The sequence below is a fragment of the Phaenicophaeus curvirostris genome, chromosome 13 (assembly GCF_032191515.1).
Source record: "Phaenicophaeus curvirostris isolate KB17595 chromosome 13, BPBGC_Pcur_1.0, whole genome shotgun sequence".
Taxonomy (NCBI): domain Eukaryota; kingdom Metazoa; phylum Chordata; class Aves; order Cuculiformes; family Cuculidae; genus Phaenicophaeus; species Phaenicophaeus curvirostris.
The window spans coordinates 21,257,795-21,277,744 of NC_091404.1; the positions used below are offsets into that span (position 1 = coordinate 21,257,795).

General features: G+C 57.8%; 1 protein-coding gene across 5 annotated transcripts in view; it reads right to left on the reverse strand.

Annotated features, from left to right (window-relative positions):
• Window positions 1-19,950, reverse strand: part of STARD8 (StAR related lipid transfer domain containing 8) — a 52,980-nt gene that overhangs the window by 4,607 nt on the left and 28,423 nt on the right. For 2 of the 5 annotated variants that reach the window (XM_069867939.1, XM_069867942.1), the window contains 7 exons: window positions 8,788-8,859; window positions 6,554-6,635; window positions 4,338-4,401; window positions 1,986-3,349; window positions 1,315-1,488; window positions 542-701; window positions 48-246 (listed from right to left, as the gene is read on the reverse strand). In XM_069867939.1, the coding sequence (XP_069724040.1) occupies window positions 48-246; window positions 542-701; window positions 1,315-1,488; window positions 1,986-3,349; window positions 4,338-4,401; window positions 6,554-6,635; window positions 8,788-8,859 (2,115 nt within the window). Of the gene's footprint in view, window positions 1-47; window positions 247-541; window positions 702-1,314; window positions 1,489-1,985; window positions 3,350-4,337; window positions 4,402-6,553; window positions 6,636-8,787; window positions 8,860-9,385; window positions 9,409-10,749; window positions 10,947-18,927; window positions 19,201-19,950 lie in introns of those variants that run through there. The other 3 variants (XM_069867940.1, XM_069867938.1, XM_069867941.1) reach the window with 3 other exon arrangements.

Below are 19,950 nucleotides of genomic sequence, written 5' to 3' on the forward strand. Positions count from 1 at the left end.
AGGAATGCCTGGGAGACCCTGACTGTCACCCCCTGCCCAGCACTCACACTGGTAGATCTGCAGGAAGGTGTCCGTCAGCTTGCTGGTGAAGATGGGCTCTGGCAGGTCACGGAAATACTGCTTCAGCAGGTCAGCCACATCGTACGCCGACTGCCCGTCATAGTTGACGTTGTCGGGGCTGGTTTCGTTCATGTGCCGGAGTGCCTGAATCCGGGACTTCACCCCCGACTTTCGGAAAATGCCAACCTGTCGGGGGAAGAGCGGGTTGGTGCTCAAGTGCCAAGAGGGCACCAATGCAGATGGATTCCCACAGGACAGGCCTTCCCCAAAAGGCCTCCTTCCCCTGAAACCCCGAGGAGAAGCCCGAGAGAGGGATGCCCAAGGAGAAACCCACGGAAGCAGAGTTCCCACAGACAATCTCAGCTCCCGCTTCACCACAAGAGGTGAACAAAAAGCCCCCCCTGCGGTGTTTTTTTCCCCAAACCCCGGCACTGGTGCCCAGCAGCAGGCTCGGAGCCACAGCCGGTGGTTGTGGCATCACCTGGTCCAGGCACTGGCTGCGGATGTAGCGCATAGCCTGCTGGATGCTCTGCGGCAGCGGCTGCCCCGTCCGCTGCACGTTGATGATGGGTGGCACCCCAAAGACCATCTTGTCTCTGTAGTCGGGGACTTTACTTCGCTTCATGAACTTGGGCACAGTCCTGCGGGACGGGACAGATGGATGTCAGCACAACAAACAGTTCCCTGAGCACTGCCTGGCTGCAGGGAGCAGGACCCCAGGCATACACTCACACTTCTGCCCTGTTTCAAATATAGAAGCAAGGCAGCTTTCAAGCAGAAACTTCAGCAGCTTTGATTAAACCAAAATGCTTTGATGCTTGGCTACAAAAGAAAACCATTGTCTCACTCTCTTATATCTCTCCCTTATGTCTCTCTCAACAGTTGGAACTGATGATTTGATGGTTGGAAGAATCCCCACCCCCGCCCTGCTGGCAAAGTAGCTTTGGATGCAGTCTTAGAGGCCTTATCCACACTTAATGGTCCTATGATCCTATGGTTCTATACATCGCTGCAGCACTTCCAATGCTCCATAAATGCCTGCAGCCCTCCTGGATGCAGACGATGCCAGAAGCCCAGGCATCAGCCCCGGCTCCCTCCTGCAAGGATGCTCACAGCCACACAGAGCAACGCCAGCATTTGTTCCAGCTTCTCCCCTCACCTTTCCATCATCCTTGCACATGGAAGCTGCCCTAGGCTGGGAGGCAGCGCCTGGCACAGCGCAGAGCTGCAGACATCGTCCCCCTCCCCACTCACCACGTCCAGGCTTGCTTGTGGGGCACGGAGTACTTCTCCATGATGGCTGTGAGACGGAGCAGCGAGCACTTCTGGAGCAGGTTGAGCTGGGCAGAGGACTGGCGGTTGATCTCCAGGGAAGCAGAGTTCAGGCTGGGCCGGTGCGAGTTCTGGAAACTGTGCCAGCGCAGCTTTCTGCGGGGAAAGGCTGGTGCTGGAGAGGTTGCAGACCCCAGGGCAGGGTCTTTCCTGCTGCTTGCGCAGGGAGCACAAGCACATCGGAAGCAAACGCCTGCTTCATTCAGACTAGTTATTAGCAAACAAAAGCCTGTGCAGGGTCTGTGCAGGCAGAGAGGTGGCACCCTGTGCACCAGCAGCAGCGTTGGCAGCAGTGGCTCGCAGCCACCAGAGCACACCCGCACCCCTGCGCTGGTCTCCTGCTTCCCACCCCGCTCCTGCCACCAGGGAAAGGGTGACAGTGCACAGCCAGGGCCAGCACCCCCCCAGCCACGGCTCTGGTGCTGCTCCCTGAGCCATGGGCAGCGCATCCCTGCCGCAGAAGCACTCATGGGATGGGGGGCAGGTTTGCAGTGGTCCCTTGGCCAGAGGCACGCCAGCAGCTCCAGGACCAAGCCCTTCCCAAGCACAGCGGAAAGGAGGAGGACGCAGCCCCAGCCTGAATCCACACTCACCTGCAGGGCCTTGTGAGCGATGCTCCCACGCCTGAATCCCGGCGCTCCCGCATCTCGATCTCTTCGGCCTCATTGAGGGAGTTGCCCGTGCTGTCAAAGTCGCTGGCAGAGGTGCCGACATCTGACATGGATCGCTCTTCGAAGTGCAGGTTGGAGGGTTCCCCTCCTGAGTCCGATTCCTCCTCCTCCTCCTCCTCGCCCCCCTCCTCCCCAGCCAGGTCAGGGGAGATGGCTTTATACCAGAGCTCCACCTTCTGCTGCAGCCCCCACATGTGCTGCAGGATGTCATCGAGGTTCTCGTAGGTCACCTCCCCATCCTCCTGGCAGAAATCCTCGCTGCTGCCGAACTCCGGCACGTTGTCGTACACACTGACCCGGCTGCCCAGGGAGCTGCAGGAGCCGCGACGGCGGTGGCAGGCGAAGCCCCGTGGTGAGGATGAGCCCTCCACACTGCTGCTGCTGCCGGCCCTGCCACCGCCCACCAGCCTGACGGGCGCGTTCCCCGATTTCCAGTGGGACAGGGAGCTGCTGCCTAAGGGACACAAGCTCTCGATGGAGAGGGATTTGGGGAAGGTGCCGGGTTTGTGGTCCCGGGGGATGTAGACCAAGCAGTCGCCCCGGTGCGTGTGCCGGTGCTGGCACTCCCCGGCAGCCCAGTCACCACTGGCTGTACCAGCCGTTTTGTAGTCCTCCAGGTAGACTCCGCTGCGTTTCGAGTCAGAGCTCACCTTGCTCCCGCCTGAGCCTAGCAAGCGGTTAGTCCTGTACGATACCGAGAAGAAGTGTTTTTTGCCATGGAAAGAGGCAGAGATCCCTCTTTTAGGGGAGCTGGCCTTTGGGGCTGCAAAGTCCCCACTAGTCTTCAGGGAGCCCCATCCCTGTGTGGTTGAGATGCTGCTGTGTGCGGCTGCCTTCTCCTCTGGGCTGGTTTTCTCTTTGTCCTTCCTTCGGAGGGATTCAATCCTCTTCAGGAAGCTGCGAGACCGTCGCTTCTTCAGCTTCTCCTTGGAGCCCTCTCCGCCACCCGAGGGCTGCTCGGGCAAGGAGTGCTCACTCATGCTGCGGCTGGAGGCGGCGATGGCAGCATCAGCGGGGATGGGGGATGGAGGGCCGGGCGACACGGCTCTGACACCCAGCGTGCCCCCCGTGCTGCCACTGCTGTGCAGGGACACGGCCTCTGGGTTGGTGCTGAGGTCCGTGAGGACGCTCTCGCGGCTGGACGCCAGCCGCATGGTGGAGCTTAGGACCTCGGAGCCCTGGGAGAGGACATCGACGGACCCCACTCGCGACCACCTCTTGCTGTCCCGCTGAAAAGCCCATCGGTCACTGATGGCACACAGGTCTTCCTCTTCGGAGTCTTCATTCTGCAGGTAGCCAACAACAGGGAACAATCAATCAGTTGGAGTTGCAGAGGGCTGGTGCATCCTCCTGCCCTGTTCTCCTGGGACAGGCATCCCAGCAAAGGGTGCACTCTGCAGCACAGCCTCTTAACCCACTCTGGTTCACTCTGGGGGACCACAGAGGGCTCCAAGAGCCACCAGGCATCACTGCACCTTCCTGAGGGCCCTGCGGCACTGGGGAAGGGAAGGTGCTGTTGCCAGGCACCCTCTGGACAGCCCACAGGTAGCTGGGACATCACCACAGAGCCTCCTCGCAACCCACAGACAGGACACAGGGCAGCATCCCCACCCACCCAAAACAAGAGCTGTCTGAGCAAGCAGGGGTGCACACAGGGAATGATATCCACATGCTAAACACGAGGCCAGTGTGAATCTTAAATGAATTGTTCATTAAGGGGCACAGAAAAGGGTTTGTTATTAACGTGCTAATATTCATTGTTGTGACATCCGGGCTCATTTGGCCCATGCTGGTGCCGGGGGCTCTCAGAGCCCAGCTCAGCAGGGACCCCGGGGGCGATGCCGCAGGCGCACAGTGCTGCGCGGACCAAAGTGGCTCCCAGCCTGGCTCCAACCCCTCCTGCACTGCAGTTCACCACTGCCAGAGCTGGGGAGAGGTGCAGCGGCACAGGGCAAACACAGGCACCTGCTAATTAGAGGTAGCACTTCAGGACACGGTTCAGCTGGCACAGTGGGGTTGGGCTGAACAGACTTGATGATCTTAAAGGTCTTTTCCTAGCTGAATAATTCCATGATTCTATGATCTTATAATTCAGCCCAGCACCTCCAGTCCATGTCCATCCTGGGATGCAGTGGAACAGACCCCCCGGGCGCTGCCATGCTCCCAGGGGCGGTGCTGGAGTGCCTGGTACCATCGCGGAACGCAGGGTTCTTCCCACCAGGGCACACACCCTCCCCCAGCCTCCCCACCTGCACTTCAACGCACAGGACGTACCTGTTTACGCTGAAAGTGGACTTCCAGCTTCATGGAGGCACATGTGTTCAGGGTCATCAGCCTCCTGCAAGACATGGAGAGAGACTTTAGTTCAGTCCTGTCTCCTCCTGGGGCCACAGTGCTGGGTTGTTTTTGTTTCAGAGGGACCCACAGAGCCCAGCGATGCTCCAGGCTTGCTCCTGGGGGACTGCAGTGCCCCATGATGCATCCCTGCCCGCCAAGCTCTGCCCTCACCCCACACCTCGCCCCCCACTCACTGGCACCTCGGGCATCGCAGCCTGCAAACACGGTTTCTGCACAGCCAAGAAATAAACCTCAGGGACATTTTACCAAAACTCTGAGTAATGCCCCTCTTGCGACCCCACTGACCCCCTGACAGAGAGGGTGGTCCTGCAGCGCATCCTGCAGCAGGGTTAAATGCAAGAAGTCTGGCAGAGGGAGCGGGATGGGAGCACGAGCGGGATGGGGGAGAGAGAACACAAGGGACATTGCTTTTGGAAGAGCTGCATTTTCCAGTGTAATTTTAGACCTTCCCATTAGGCAAATGTTGTATGGGGCTATCTCCAGGACCTCAGAGACAGCTCAGGGTGCTGGGGACATTCCTGACCAGCGTGGCTCACCCAGCCGCTCCGGTCCTGCACGCAGGCAGGGATGACCCGCTCTGGGTTATTCAAGCAAAACAACCCCAGAAGCTTCTGTGGCTGGCTAGGTGATGACAAAACCCTCCAGAAACTCAGACAGGGAGGGATGGGCAGGGACCTCTTGCCCTGTCGGGACCACCAAGAGGGAAAAACAGGAGCTTGCTGAGCACCAGGGAAGCGGTGCCGGGGATCCCCTCCTGCCTGGCACAGCAGCCTCTCTGCTGGGAAAACAAATAACTAAGACTGTTTCCCCATCCATTCTCAGTTCTGTTTGGCGGCAGCGTGGGTGGGACAGCAATGGTCGCGCCTCAGCACGGAGTCAGTGTGGGACTGTGGGCTCGATGATGTGGCCCCGAAGCCAACGCAGGGCTGAGTCACCGTGTGCCAGCAGGACACAGCCCGCCTGGATAGAGCCTGGGTCACGGGGCTTTCCTTTGGGTGTTTGCTTTTGCTCACAGCAGCACTGGGTGAGTCCCCCCAAGGCACGCGCTGCCTCCCTGCAGCCCCACAGCATCTCCTGGAGCTATTTTCAGCCCCGCTGTGGCAGGGATAGCGTGTCCTGATGGAAAATGTACAGCAGGGCTGCGTTGCCAGGCACCGTGATGACTCACGTCACACGAAGCCAGGGAGCACTTGTGACCGCAGGAACCCCTGCTCGGAGCAGTGTGGCTGTGCCAGGGGAGAGGGGGGACCCGCCAGCACCAACTTCACCTGCGCAAAGCAAACCAGCGGCATGAACCAAGAGCCCCAAACTGCCCCAGAAACACCCACAGCTCCTCACGACTCCCCCAAAGCGCTAATTAACAGCATACAACTTCCATGGAGCACCTTGCCCAGCACCAATGCTCAGCAAACCCCTTGCTGCATGGTTTCCCTCTCTCATGGGCAGCAGATGCCTGGCAGCCAAGTGAAACCCTGTCCATGACACCATTTCACCCACACACACTTTGACCTCCATCTGCCTTAGACCAACAACCGAGGGAGACCCCTTCACCCTAATGCAGAGATGCAGTTTCCAAACTTCATTTCCTTCTCAGATGTTATGAAGAATCCTTGCAAAATAAAGCAACACAAAGCACACCCTGGGCAGCCGGCAGAGGAAGGGGAGATTGTGGGCAGCGGGCAAAGCAGCACCGGGTCTCCCTTTGCACCTCCGCTCTTTTGCAACTCAGCTCTGACCCATCCACTTCTAACAAAGCTCTACAGACCAGAGCTACCGAGCCATGGAATCTAAACACAGCCCGAAAGTCTTACAAAGAGAAGAATTATTCCTGGGAAACATCTCTGTTCTTCAGGAGCTCTGGACGTTCACAATAGAAATGCTGCCGTTTCCCAGGCACCACCCAGCAGTGCTGTCCGTTTCAGAAGACTAAAGCATCCAAAAGCCTCTGGCAGACGGAGTGACAGCATCCAAGTGGGCTTGGAGCCGCAGCTGGGGTGCAGGGCAGGCACCCCACAGCGCCCACCGCCCCGCCGGCCCCAGAGAACGCAGGCAGCCTCCAAACCCTCTCCCGGGGCAAGTCCTTGTACCAGCTCTGCTGCCTGCAGTGGAGAAAGGGTGCGCGAGAGCTTTACCTGCACAGGGATTTGAGGGAGTCCTGGTCCAGGAAGCTGTGGTCCTTCTTCACAGCAGCGATGTCGAGAGGGAACAATGAGTCTGGGGAGGAGAGGAAAATCAGTGGCCGTTCCTGAGCCAGTTGCTCCACCGGGCACGAGGGATGTTGGTGAGTGTGGGAGGAGAGAGATGCTGCCAAGAGCCAGAGGAGGAGACATGGCAAGGGTGGAGAGCTGGGGAAGCAGGAGAGCAGCAGAGGAAAGGTGTGGGAGGCTTCTGGGCCATGAGTAAAATGCAGAAGAAGCTATGAGATGTGGGACATTGCCCCCAGGAGCTGCCCCCATCGACAGCCGTGGCTGCAGGAGGGGATCCTCCAGAGATGGGTGGTTCCACCGAGCTCTCTGCCCACAGTACTCGACCCGGGCTCCTGGCAGCAGCTCCTCCCAAGGGACCACTGCTCGCTCACAGCTCCAGGAAGAGCCAGCAAAGAGCCAGGGCAAGACATGGAGGGGGCTGGTGTGGAGGGGCAGGGGATGCTCCGGTGCCATGGCAGCAACACAGGGACCCCCCCAAGCTCTGCTTCCAGCTGAGCACAACTGGAGCCCAGGCACAGGGTGCCATCCACACACACTGCAGCAGGGACAGCGAACCCCTCGGCTTTTCTCCTCAGCACCTCATGGTGGCTTCTGGAGCGTGGCCACCTCCCTAACACTGCCTGGGATCATGGTGCCCCATCAAGCAATACATCACATACGTTGATCACTCACCAACAGCTCCCTTCTCCCACTGATCCCTCAGGGTCAGGAAAGCCTTTCAGCTCTCCTGTGGAGAGCGAGGAGCTGCTGAGAGGGGCAGGAATGCTGTACTGGTATGGTGGTACAGTAGATCTAGCATCTCATTCAATCCCCCCACATCTCCAAGGCTGTGGGCCAGCTCTCCACAGGCAGATCTGCTCACCGGGCAGGAGCTGAGGACCATCCAGAGGTGGTGTATGCTCAGGGTTTTGGGAAACTGTTCTTTCCAGGTGGGTTAGGTGAGGGTGTCATGGTGCTTAAGGGCCTCCGTCCAGTTCCCTGCTCATTTCCATGCACTCAGAGACACCACTCAGAGACACCTCTGCTGGGACCAGCTACGTAGGACCTGGACCATTTACCCACAAGCACCTGAGCCCAACTGTTAACAAAGTTATCGACTGCAATTACCAAGCGGACACTGAGACCTGCCAGCTGGGGAGAAAAACAGAATGAAACACCCTTAGGATGTGGAAATTTTTGCTTGATGAGGCTGGAAAGAGGGCTAGGTTATTCCTAGACCCCAGCACCTGCTTCTCGCCACCCCAGCCAGAGGCACTGCTTGGGCGACACCTGGGGCTGGGTGTCCCCTGCAGGGATCCGGACAGTCCTCGCACGTGGCCATGCAAGGAACCGGCCCCCTAAAATAGAAACCAGAAGCAAACAGGCAGCCTGTAAAGCCATCAGGTGGGGGGCGAGGAACTGCTCCTGCACATGTGTTGCGGGGGGCGGTGGAAGCGCCCGGCCGAACAATGGCCATCGCCGCAGCCCACCGGAGACCAGGCTTCCCGCTATTGTCCCGGCCAGCGCGGCCGGCTGCAGCCACCATGCCTTGGCCCTAAACGCTGCTGAGCTGGAGGGGAGACCCAGCACCAGGGCCCCTCTGCAAACCAGCCCTGGGCGTGTGGCACAGAGGTGGGAGCAGGTCTGCAGAGGGCTCTGCCCATGCCCTACGAGCCACAAGGACCTGCTTTGCTCGGGGCACAGCTTGCTCCAAAAGCACAAACCTCGCTGCCAAATAGCACCTGGGGGCAGAAGCCTGGTGACGCCTCAGTGAGCGGGGAGGACAGCAGGGAATGCTCACCCTCCCCATGCCCTACACTGCCTGCCTGGGTGCTCCCACTGCAAATACCCCTGAGCCACTTGGAGCAGGTGGCTCTCCAAATCCCAACTACCCTTGGTTCCAGCAGCTGCCCCGGGGCTCCTCGCAGCCCTGCCTGGAGGGGAGAAGTTCAGGAATGCAGGAAAGTTAACAGCAGGGCTGGCTCTCCAGGCCATGGCCAAGTCCGAAGGCTTGAACTTTTAACACAGGATCACACAATGATTAAACAATTCTTTCTGCCCTTCCCTCTCCTCAGCACTTCGTGAGCTCCACATGCAGCACTGCAGTATTTGGCTGAGATGCAGGACGTGGGAGCAGGTGCCAAGCAGGGACCAGGAGCAGTGGAGGAGGCAGCTCTCACCTTCGTAAAGCTGGGCATACTGAGGGAATCCCGCAGCTCGCAGCCACTCACACGCTTTCTTGGCTTCAATTTCTGAAACACAGCAAAGACCCAGCCTGAGCACAGAATCATAGAATCACTGAGGTTGGAAAAGACCTCTAAATTCACCCAGCACAACACCACCACGCCAACTGAACCATGTCCTCAAGTGCCACAGCTACATGCTTCTGAACCCCTCCAGGGATGGGGACCCCATCACTGCCCTGGGCAGCCTCTGCCAGGGCTTCACCACTCTTTCCATAAGGAAATCATTCCTAATATCCAATCTAAACCTCCCCTGGAACAACCCCCTTTTAGTCTGGGAGAAGAGCCCAGCACCCACCTCTCCACAACCTCCTTTCTGGGAGCTGCAGAGCATGATGAGGTCTCCCCTCAGCCTCCTCTTCTCCAGACTAAACAGCCCCAGGTCCCTCAACCATTCCCAGAACCCCTGGGCTCCAGCCCCTTCCCCAGCTCCGTTCCCTTCTCCTGATGCGCTCCAGCCCCTCGATGACTTCTTGGGGAGAGGGGCCAAAAACCAAACCAAGGATTCAAGGTGCAGCCGCAACAAAATTTTAACCTCCCAGTGAAGCAACCCACTTCTGAACCCACCAAACCAAATACAGAACTTTGCCAGGCAAGAGAGGAAGGTCTTTGTTTTTAATAACTAGTTCAGAGCTGATCAAAGCTTAGGGCTGGCCATTTCTGCAAACATCCTCCAGGAAAGCCTGCCAAAGAAACCGTGCCTTCTCCCACCTCCTTCCACACCGGGCATCCCCGCCCCTTCTCCCAAGCCTGGCAGGCACCAAAATCCTCATGGCTTTCCATGCCCTTGCCTGGCCGGTTCCCACCCCTCACCCCAGGTTCAGCTCTTGCCTAGATGAGCCCATCCAATGCCCAGCTCTGGTTTCTGGGAAACTGCTCAGATTTACAGAACTTGAGAGAAAGCAGCCCACAGCTCTGCAGCCAAGGCAAGCTGCTGCCTGGGGCCGGCAGCCCATCACTCTGCTATGATTTACACGGCTGAGGGTGACAAATATTTGACCTCATGTGTAGAAAATGCGACAGCAGTTCCAGGGTCTCGCCCATTCCTCTCGAGGCACCACCCAGCACCGACCGGACTGAGGCCAGATCCACCCAGAGCGCATTGCAGCAAAACACCCCAATTTCATCACCACCCATCGGCAGCCTCAGCTGAGACCTCTGGCTGCGTTTCCAATTACAAAGCTACAGGAGGGGAAAAAAAAAAAAAAAAAAGGCTCAAAACAACCAGTTCAGTTAAGGACGGGACCAAGTCAGGACCCTGGACCCAAATACTTGAGAAGTTTTGGGAAGAAGTTTTGGAATAAGCACACACATCCGGGTCCAAGCGGTGCAGCTGCCCTTAACCTTGCCATGAGCCCAGCCAAGGGCTGACCCCTCCCGGCCTCCACAGGGCTCAAACCAGTAACTCCAGCAGAGACCTCAACCCTGGAGCTTGACTAGGTCAGCACAGTTCCCATGGAGCAGCACATCCATCCCGAGCACCCCAGCACCTTGGCAGGGGAAGGTGCCCCGTGGCTGTGACCGTGCACCCAGGAGGGCACCGGGACTCGCAGTCTGCAGCCACGACAGCTCCGGAGAGCAGCTCGTAATCACATCCGCAGGGCAGGCAGCATCCAAGTATGGGTCTTTCCCACATCACCAGGACCTGTCAGCCCCGCTCCCGCTCTGCTCTGCTCCTCCTTCGCTCACAGGGAGTCGCTGGCCACAGGGCCACCCCGGCCAGAGGCTGCAGCTGAGATGCCCTCAGCCCAGAACCAAAGCACCAACCTTCTAACCCGCTGCTGCCTGTGACACCCTGACCACCTCTACCCACCATGCCAAGGATGGATGTCCCTGGTGTCCCCTAGTGAACACAACGGTGGGAAAGGCAGCTGGAGCAGAGCCACGTGCCAAACTTACCCCTGATGGTGGAAGGGCTGAGCTGGTAGAAGAGCATGGCCGGGCACCGAATGGCACGGCTCAGCTGGCCGAGGGACGCGCAGGAGACGTGTGACAGCCAGCGTGGCCAGTGTGACACCAGCCGGGGGCCAGCGTGGCACTGCAGCAGCAGGACGCTCCCGCGCAGGACTCGGCTCAGCCGCCCATCGCCCGGTGGAAACCGAGTCAGAGCACGACATTTCCTTCCCCTCCGCCGCCTCCTCCCAGCGCAGGGGCTGCCGGGGGGCAGGGGGGCCGTGCCTCTCCTCATCCCATCCTGGGGCCACATCCCCGGCTTCACCCACCCCAGCGAGTCCTGCACCCTGACCCGCAGCCCCACGCAGCGAGAGCCCCCCAAGAGCCATCCCAGCAGAGCCATCCCCACATTGAAGCGCTGGCACAGAACAGGTTTCCAAGTGTCCCTGTCCCGGACGGAGCTGGCGGCCAGCTTCCTCCACCCTTCCCACAGACACATTTTCCCAGGGAAGTGCAGGAAAGGACACACAGGCAAACCCTCCTGCCGAACACGCAGGCACGGCCACGGTGCCAGCTCCAGGGCCGCAGGCAGGAGCTGTGCACGGGGTCACCCTGCACAAGCCATGTCACCACCAGGGCACAGCGGCAGCCGTCTCTGCTAGAAATCCAGCCTGAGTCCTTGGGGACACTGCCTGGAGACCCACCACGCCTCAAGATGAGCACAAACATGCCAGGCAGAAAAGACACCACCAGCAGCAGCAATGGAGACAGGCTCCCAACAGGGCTGCATCTCAAGACATGTGGATTCTCTGATGTCTGATATAGGCTCACAGTGCACCATGCTCACTCCTCAGCAGGGCCGAGAATAGGGGCTCGTTGCCTACTCTGGACAGCAAATGGTTTTCACAAGCTTGTAGCAACTTAATAACTTTGTGATCTGTAGTTTGAACACGTGGGAAATGACCCCATTCCAGTGGTATTGCGGGTGGAGCAGGCACGCAGACACAGGCACATAAACACATGGAGCCCGCACTTCCCTAAGAAACAAGGGCACAAATCCCATGAAGCCCCCTTCCCACCACAGACCAAACCCAACCTCGGGGGAGGTTGCAACAGCGCAAGGGGCACAGCCACCTCAGCATCTCATGGCTCCTCACCAAGGACCCAGCTGCCAATGAAGGTGGGACAAAAAAACAATGGTAGCACTTCAAACCCAGGCTTTCCACAGAGGTCTGCACTTCAGAGGAAGTCTTCCATGAGGGATAAGCCTTTGGGAAAGGCTTGGACATCCCCACAGGGAGGAAAGCGGCACCAATGTACTCACTAGAAAAGGCTCCTGATGGTGCTCAACCCTTGTGAGTCATCAGAGAATCTCCTCCAGGCAAAGCCCTTCTCTGGCACCTGCTCCCAAGGGAAAGGCATCCACAGCTGCTCTCCCCTTCTCTACACCCAGTAAGGGGTGGAAAGCAGAAATGGAGAAAGAGAGGAGTCTCTTATTTTGCAAGTGAAAGTGGGCAAAAAGGATGAAAACCAACATGAAACTGAAAGAAAGGACAAAATTCCCCTAATCATCTTCCAGCACAGTCACTGCACTGCAGCGTTTCCCTGGACACATCCCATCGGTGGGGAACCACCAAGACCCATGCCGGGTCCACGGTGGCTCTGACGGGAACGGCTCCAGGCTGTGGGACATCTGGAGCCCAGAATCTCTCCCTCGAGTGCTTTAGGGGCTACAGCTACCCCACCCCTGCCCTGAAACAGGCGCAGATGGGGAAAACCCAAGAGATGCAATAGAAGTTCTAAACGGAGTGAGCTGGAACACCAGAGGCAGATGTAATGCTGGGCAGGAAAGCCACTTCCCAGAACCCCAGCTCTGCACTTTCCCCTTTAAAAATCAAAACCACGATAGCAGAACTGACAGCCGGGGATCCCGGCTCAGCGCCGCCAGCTCCCAGATTCCCTGTAAAAAGCCCCACAGGGCCAATTCCTGTGTGAAATGCAAACCTTCCCGGAGACTCGCCCATCGGTTGCCCCATGGAAAGCCGTGGCCCTGGCAGCCGTGGGCAGGAGCTCCCGGACACCAGCCGTCACCCTCCCACGCTAGCAGGGCCAATGCTCTGTCTCCTTGTCTTTGGGGTCTGTTTTCTTTCCATCCTGCCTTACAATAAAGTGTTGCCTGCGACACTGAACATGCAGAAGCGGAGACCAGCTCCCCTTCCCTGGCTGCAAACAAAAATGCTTGCCTACTGCTTACAGGAATGATGGAAAATCTTCTAAACCAGAGGCAGGTGCCTTTAGTGCTTCAAACAGGGAGGATCGGAAACAACCCCACAGGAAACGCGCATCCGACCGCTGCTGAAGGGTCTGGGGCATCGCCAGCATACGCACAAAGAGGAATTAACTCTGGCTGTGACACCCAGAACTGAACTCCCTGGATCAGTGTCATCCACCTGAGCTGGGCATCACTCAAACGCATCCGAGGGCCAAATCCAGACCCTGCTCTGCTCACTGAAGGCACCTTTCCTCTTCCAGCATGCTTAGAAGAGGTGCTTGGTGGAAGCCCCTGCACTGCCTCCCACGCTTGGCTGGGGCTTGCTGCCCATGCCAACCTGGGTTTTCAGAGCTGGAGAGGCACGCTGAGTTCCACACAGCCACGGGCATGCCCCATCCACGTGCGGTTTGGCACTCAGCACCGCTAAATAGCAGTTATCTGTTTCTAGCCCAGCCAGCTCCCAGCACCATCCAGAAACCGCAGAGATTTCAGAGCCGCCAGCACGGACAGGGCGCGCAGATAGGAATGAGAAACACAGTTGGATGCTCGCCCAGATGCAGTGGGTTTCCATAATTAACCTTTGGGTAGTAAATAGGTCTCACAAGTTTTGGGAACTGCTCCTTGTTAGGTCACCAACACAGAATTGTTCAAACGCCTCTGTCACCTTAAGCCCTGAAATGCCCTGTCTGCTCCCAAGGGCATCGCTGCCCCGGGGACGGGACCACACAGGGCATGATGGCACTGCCAGCCCCGGTGGGTACCAGAGCCCATTGCCATCCTGTTCACATCCCAGACAGATGCTGCATGGTGCGAGATCAACACGGGCAAAATCTGGGGGTCAAAACGCTCCTAAAGGCAAGGCAGAAATTGCTGCCTAGTGCCTGTGTGGGTGTTGGTACGGGAGCATCAGGAGGTACAACCTGGGTGAGAAGCACTCTGGCCATCTCCCAGCCCCATGGTGAGGAGACCGAAGCTACTGGCCTCATGAATCACTCTCACACGTCACCCCAAGCTCCTCTGCTCCCAGTTGCCCTTCAGCCACTGGCCAGGCCTTCCCCATCCTTGCCCATCACCTCTGGGCAGCACCTGGCTGGGGCAGATGCTTGTGGCCACCTGCCCAGCGCCCCAGGGGGCAGCGAGGCTGCAAACCCCAGCTGAGCATCAGCTCTTCGGCTAGGGCAGTGCAGTGGGAGGAAGGGCCCCGGGAAGCTGGACGCGTTTCTGCTCTGTTGTCAGAGCAGTTTTGAGGGAGCACACCAGGCTCTGCTCCAGCAGGTGCCCCCAGCCCGGGCAGAGGCGGCTCCACATGGGGCACACAGGGAGCCCACGCCGGGCAGCGCGGCAGCTGCACCCCAGAGCGCTCCCCCCGCCTTATCTCTGCCCCGCTCACATCTCGGCTCTGCTCCAGGGCTGCATGTAACCACACTTATCACTTGGATGCGACAGATTTGGTTTCCTCTCCTGCAAACGAGCCTAACAGTAGCCTCGCGTCTGCTTGATTCTGTTCTGAAAAAAGTCAAAGCCCAAAGTCAAAGCGCCACACTGCAGCAGCGTGGCTGTACGGCCACGGCCACGAGAAAGTCCGAGGCGATGCCAGGGCTCGGCTCTGCACCACACCCAGCCAAAAAACAGCTTCTCCCCTGGCAGGCTGGCACTCCATCTGCACCGGGAACACCATCACCTCCACAAACAGCACGTTGAGCAATTTAAATTCACATTCGCAGCCTTTCCTGTCTTTAACAAAAATTGTAAGACAGCACCTAAGGAGCCACATCACCCCAAACAGAGCGAGGCTTCATCAGACCTCCGCAAAATGCAAACACGTTTGTTACCCTCTTTACTTTAAAAAGGGGAGGAAACTCCTTCTCTCCTTTTGGCACTTGCTCCTCTGAGACACCGAAGCCTCACATTCACCTGAGCAAAGCCAATGTTGATTTTCTGCCGCAGCAAAGGGTCCCTTCCTCTCCCAGGGTGTCATTTTAGGGACAGAGGTTGATAACCCACATCCACACCTGAGAGGCATGGGATGCTCCAGGCTCTGGGCTGCTGGTCGCGGCTGCAGGATGCGTTGGGGTGGCAGAGATGCACCAAGCCAGGGGCCCTCCGGCACTGCCATGGTGGCTTTCCTTTGCGAGGCAGTGCTGCTCTTGCTAAGCAAGCTGGAGGAGGTAGGATGCAGCCAGTCTCTCAGCACTGGTGGCTGCTCCTCTCCACAGGTTTAGGTCACACAGAGCACGGCAGACTGGACAAAGGCAGATCTGTATGCGAGGCATTTGCTATGCGGGGTGTCCCACAGGACATTACAGATGCCTTCTCCCCACAGGCATCTCCTCTCCTCCACGTCTGGTGGCACCCTTGGCCACCTCAGGACACCTCCTCCTGGCCTGCGGCTTCCAACAGCCCCTGGGAGCACAAGCACTGTGGTAGCTCAGGGGTTAAACACACTGTGTTTAAGCGCTGCAGCTGCAGAGCAGATGTCTAGTGGGAACAAGGGAATGGAAAGGGCACTAGGAACAGAAACAAAGGGCCAGGAAGGTGAAGACCCCTGTCCATCCTCCTTGCATCCCCACCTGTACCTCTGCAGCTGCTCTGACCCAGGGGAAGAAAATCAGGGCAGGAACCCGTCCCCTGCGGCGCCCGGGCAGCGCAGCGGCAAGCCTGGCTGCACGAACATCGGCTTCCACGTCTGGCAAAGGCAACGGCAAAGCAACCTCAGGAAAGAGAGCTCCAGCCCCAGCCCACCCCATGCAGCACCCCGAGAAGGTCTGTCAGTGCCAGCACGGCCACAGCTCTGCTGGATCTCGGATGGGGGTGAAGGTGCCTTCTCTTCGGCACCAGCTCCGTTGTTGCCCGCCTCGGTTTCAGATTCTACTGAGCTGCCTGTATCTCTACAATTGCTCATCCACGTGCATGGGACAGGGAGAAGCTTCCCAGTGAAAATATGGGTTAGAAAGAAGGTGTTTGTGTGGCTGAAGCACCCAGCTGGACTAAGTGATGCTGGTCGGAGAGACCACACTGTGATTTGCCTGCAGGTTACCACCCTTCACCCAGCAAAGAGCACCAGGACACCCCAAACAACCCCAAACAGCAGAAAGAAAAGGAAAGCACCCAGCTGTGCAATGAAGTTAAAGCTATGTGGGTTTACCTGCCTTCCCCCTTCTCTGCATCCGTGCTCCAACAGCTCTGCACCTGCAGCCAGCAAGGAACCGTTCACAGGGAACAGGGCAGCCTGCCCCGTCCAACTGCAATTACTGTTCACAAAGAGCCTGGCGCTGCTCGCACAGCCTGCCCGAAGCCTGATGGTTGTACCAGATAGCGTGGTTCCTTCTCAACAGGTACCTAAGCACGTAACCATGGGCTGCAGCAGCCTGTGTGCTACACCAAGAAGAGGGCAGAGTTGTGCTCCTCTTGTTTAAGGCTCCTAATGCTCCAGTGGGTCAAGACAAAAAAAGCTACTTAGATGCTGAACAAAATTAATCTGTCTTGCCCATCCTGTATTCCACCCTTTCTAAAATTGCTCTGTTGTTTTCCTGTTGATCATCCCACGGGTCTCGCACGCACTTTGCCTGGACTCATGAATGCCGTCCCTCCCAGCACAGCCAGCTCCCACCTTTGGTGGCATCAGGGCACAGCATCCATCAGCCACACCTCCCAGATGAGGAGGGATCACATCATGCATTTCTCGACCTTGACAACAACAAGAATCCATTTTTCTGCTTCTTGGAAGACCGTTGGACCCAGCACCACCCAGAACATCCTCCCACCTCCAGCACACCCTGAGGTTCAAGCCCAGGGAGCAGCATCCCACGGCTGCTTCCCCACAACACTTATACAATGTGCAGTGCCAGACCCAACACAAGCCATCGCCGACGGCCAAGGAAGGTCAAGGGAAAGGGCAATAGCTTTGCTAAAAACCCACCAGCAGCAGCAGCTCTTGCTCCTGCAGAGAGCACTCAGCTCCGTAACGCAGCACCTGCAGCTGATGCACTCGCATCCCCAGTCAATGCAAACCCACTGCGGTTCCCCTCCTACACCACATGCTGAGGAGCCAACCTCAGCTCCTTCTTTTCAATGCAGTCCTTGAAAATAATTCCTGGCTTAATCCAGTAGGGAATTGCCCCCTACTTTTATGCATTCATTTAGAATAAACACTAGTGTCTGTTACCAGAGGAACCTCCCAGAGCAGCATTCTCTCGTGTTCCTTCTACAGCTTTTTCTGTGCTGTACAGAATTCCAAACCTTTCCAGTTCCCAGCAAGGAACGCACAGGCTCCTGTGGCCTGTGCTGGGAGCCCTGCAAGCCCCTGGGACGGCGAGTGCACAGCCTGAGCTGTTACACCCACTCTGCTCGCTGCCCACCACCCCGGCACAGAAATGGGCACTAAATCCTCAGCAGAGGCACAAAGGGTCGCCCTTAAGGCTCTTTGCTTCCCTTTTTAAAGGCTGCAAAACAAAAATAAGTCAGAATCAAGTATTTCTGCAGCTCCGTGCAATAATCTGCCTCCTGTTTCTGCCTCCCCTGTTGCAGACCCTGAGGAGGGGCTCCAATCCCATCCTGCCCGCAGCATCCAACCCCAGCAGCCCACGGCATCCCCTCCAGCCCAACTCTGTCCATCAGCCAGATGCTGCTCTGCGGGGAGGGGGGCAAGCAAAGGCCATTCCTTAAACCCCTGGAACCCCACCCCACGCCAGAAAGGCCCCTGTGAAATTCAGGGTTTTGACGCCACAGAGCCCTGCATGTGTCCATGATCACAATCCCACCCCCCAGCCCACAAACAGCTCCTGCTTGAGGGTCCTGTACAGAGCGGCTCCCCGTCTGCGTGGCTCCTGATGGGAACACCTCCCTGCAGGAGAAAACTGCAAACCAAGATGTAAAGCCAGAAAACCAAACCCTACATTTCAAAAAGCAGCCAAATGACATTTCAGGTCCATGTACGCTGAGGCAAGGCTTGTCCATGGGATCTCTCCCAGCGTTAAGGGCTCAGAAAAGAGCCCCAGCCCCGTCCATTGCGCCCAGCGCCCACAAGCAGAGCCCTGGCACTGTGGCTCCTGGGGGCACCTCCCTGCGCACCCCACGGCCCTTCCATCCCTCCCACCCGCCTCTCTGCCCTCCAGCATTTCAGTACATTGGTGTCAGCAGGCGATGCCACATCCCACGGCACAGCTGGCACCGGCACCGCCGCGCTGCCCACCAGCACCGGCTGCCACCCCAGCCGCCCTCGCTGCCCCGCAGGAGGTGGGGGTCAGACTCTCGGAGAGGCATTTTGGCTTGGAATCAGGAAACAACGGAGGGTTCGGAGGAGGTGGCACGGCACAGAGCCGCTGGGTTTTCACCAGCTTGGCCAACTCTGTGAGAAATGAGCCCAAATATTAAAAAGGCTACAGATCCCTTACGCCTCCTGCATCTCAAGCGGGGAGCAGAGGGCTGGGAAGAAAAGCCACACACAGAGACTGAAATCAGCCTGGACTTTGTCACATCCATTTCCCCTCTCTTTCCAACCACGCACAGCCGCACCCTCGGCTCTGGTGCCTTCTCAGGGGCTCGGGGCTCGGGGCTCACATGCATGCAGCCGCAGCCCCTCCACGGGGGCCAGCACGCTCCCAGCACAGCAGAAGCTACAGATCATTGCAAGGAAAAAAAAATGTAAAGGAAAATCTGGTTCGTTTTTCAAAAAAAGAATTAAAAACAAAAGCTTAACAATAAACCAAACTGTACCTCCTCACTCTTCCCTTGCCCTGCTGCGTAAAAGCCAAAGCAAACGGAGCTGCCGCAAAGGAAACGCTGTTCTCAAGGCATTCCTGACAAGAGAAAAGGTCATTTTGCAGCCTTTCCCGTCTCCCCACGAAAGGCTGTTTGCTGGCTGAAGCCTTCGACAGGATGCAAACACAAAGCTGGGGCACGAGCAGACTCACCATGGCAGAAGCTGTTAATCCCGGCTTTGTTCATTGGAAATGGTGGATTAAGTGCAGGAAAGAATATCAGCATGACCCCCTTCCTCCTCGATCCCCCACCTCGGCCACCCCAGCTCCATCCGCGGGCCAAGGACCTTCCCGCAGGCACTCAACGGGACAGCTCTGATTTTTCCATGCAGGCTGACCGTACTGAGCTAATGAAATCTGTCCCGATTGACCGAGCCATCTAATTTCTCATTAGCAGCAAGCAGGACATGCCTGGCGCACACGGGGCCGAACTGTGCAGCGGGGGCGGGAGCAGGCGGGGAGCGCGCGAGGAAGCCAGCCACATGCACGCAGCCTCGCTGCTTAACTGCTTCCAGCTCCGAGAGCCCCGCGCCAGCGCCAGGACATGCTCAGGGACACCCGAGCAGCCCCTGCTGCAGTTGGGGGCCCCAAGCAGGGACACCCAGGGGGCTGGCTGGGCACACACCCTGTGCCCCTTCTGGCCAGATGGGCTGAAGTCTTCAATTGCAACTGGAAAATTGGGTACTGAGATGATAGAATCACAGAACCATAGCATGGTTGGGGTTTGGGTTAGAAGGCACCTCAAAGCCCATCCAGATGATGCTCAAGTGCGAAACTTCCCACAGGGCTGCATTATGGTGGCAGCAGGCTTTGGAATTAGGATTGATCAGGAGCACTCAGCACTGCCCTTCTATAAACTGGGAGGGAGGAATGCGATGGAGACCACCAAAACCCTCCTTTGTATCCCATTGGATGCTGACCAGTGAATTGACTGACCCTAAACCTCAGCTGAGTGCCTTGCTTGGTCGCTGTTCGCAAACAGCTGGAGCTGCCAGTCGCTCGCAGCCAGGCAGGGCAGCGTGGTGAGCACACCCTTTCCCACCCACAGGAGACAGGAGCGCTGGGAAAACTGAGAGCAAAGGCTGATCTGTCACAGATTTCCCAGGCCCTCGAGATACCAAGGAGAACTAAAAGCTTTGGAAGAAGATGGTTCAGGGACAAGAACCGGAATACCTG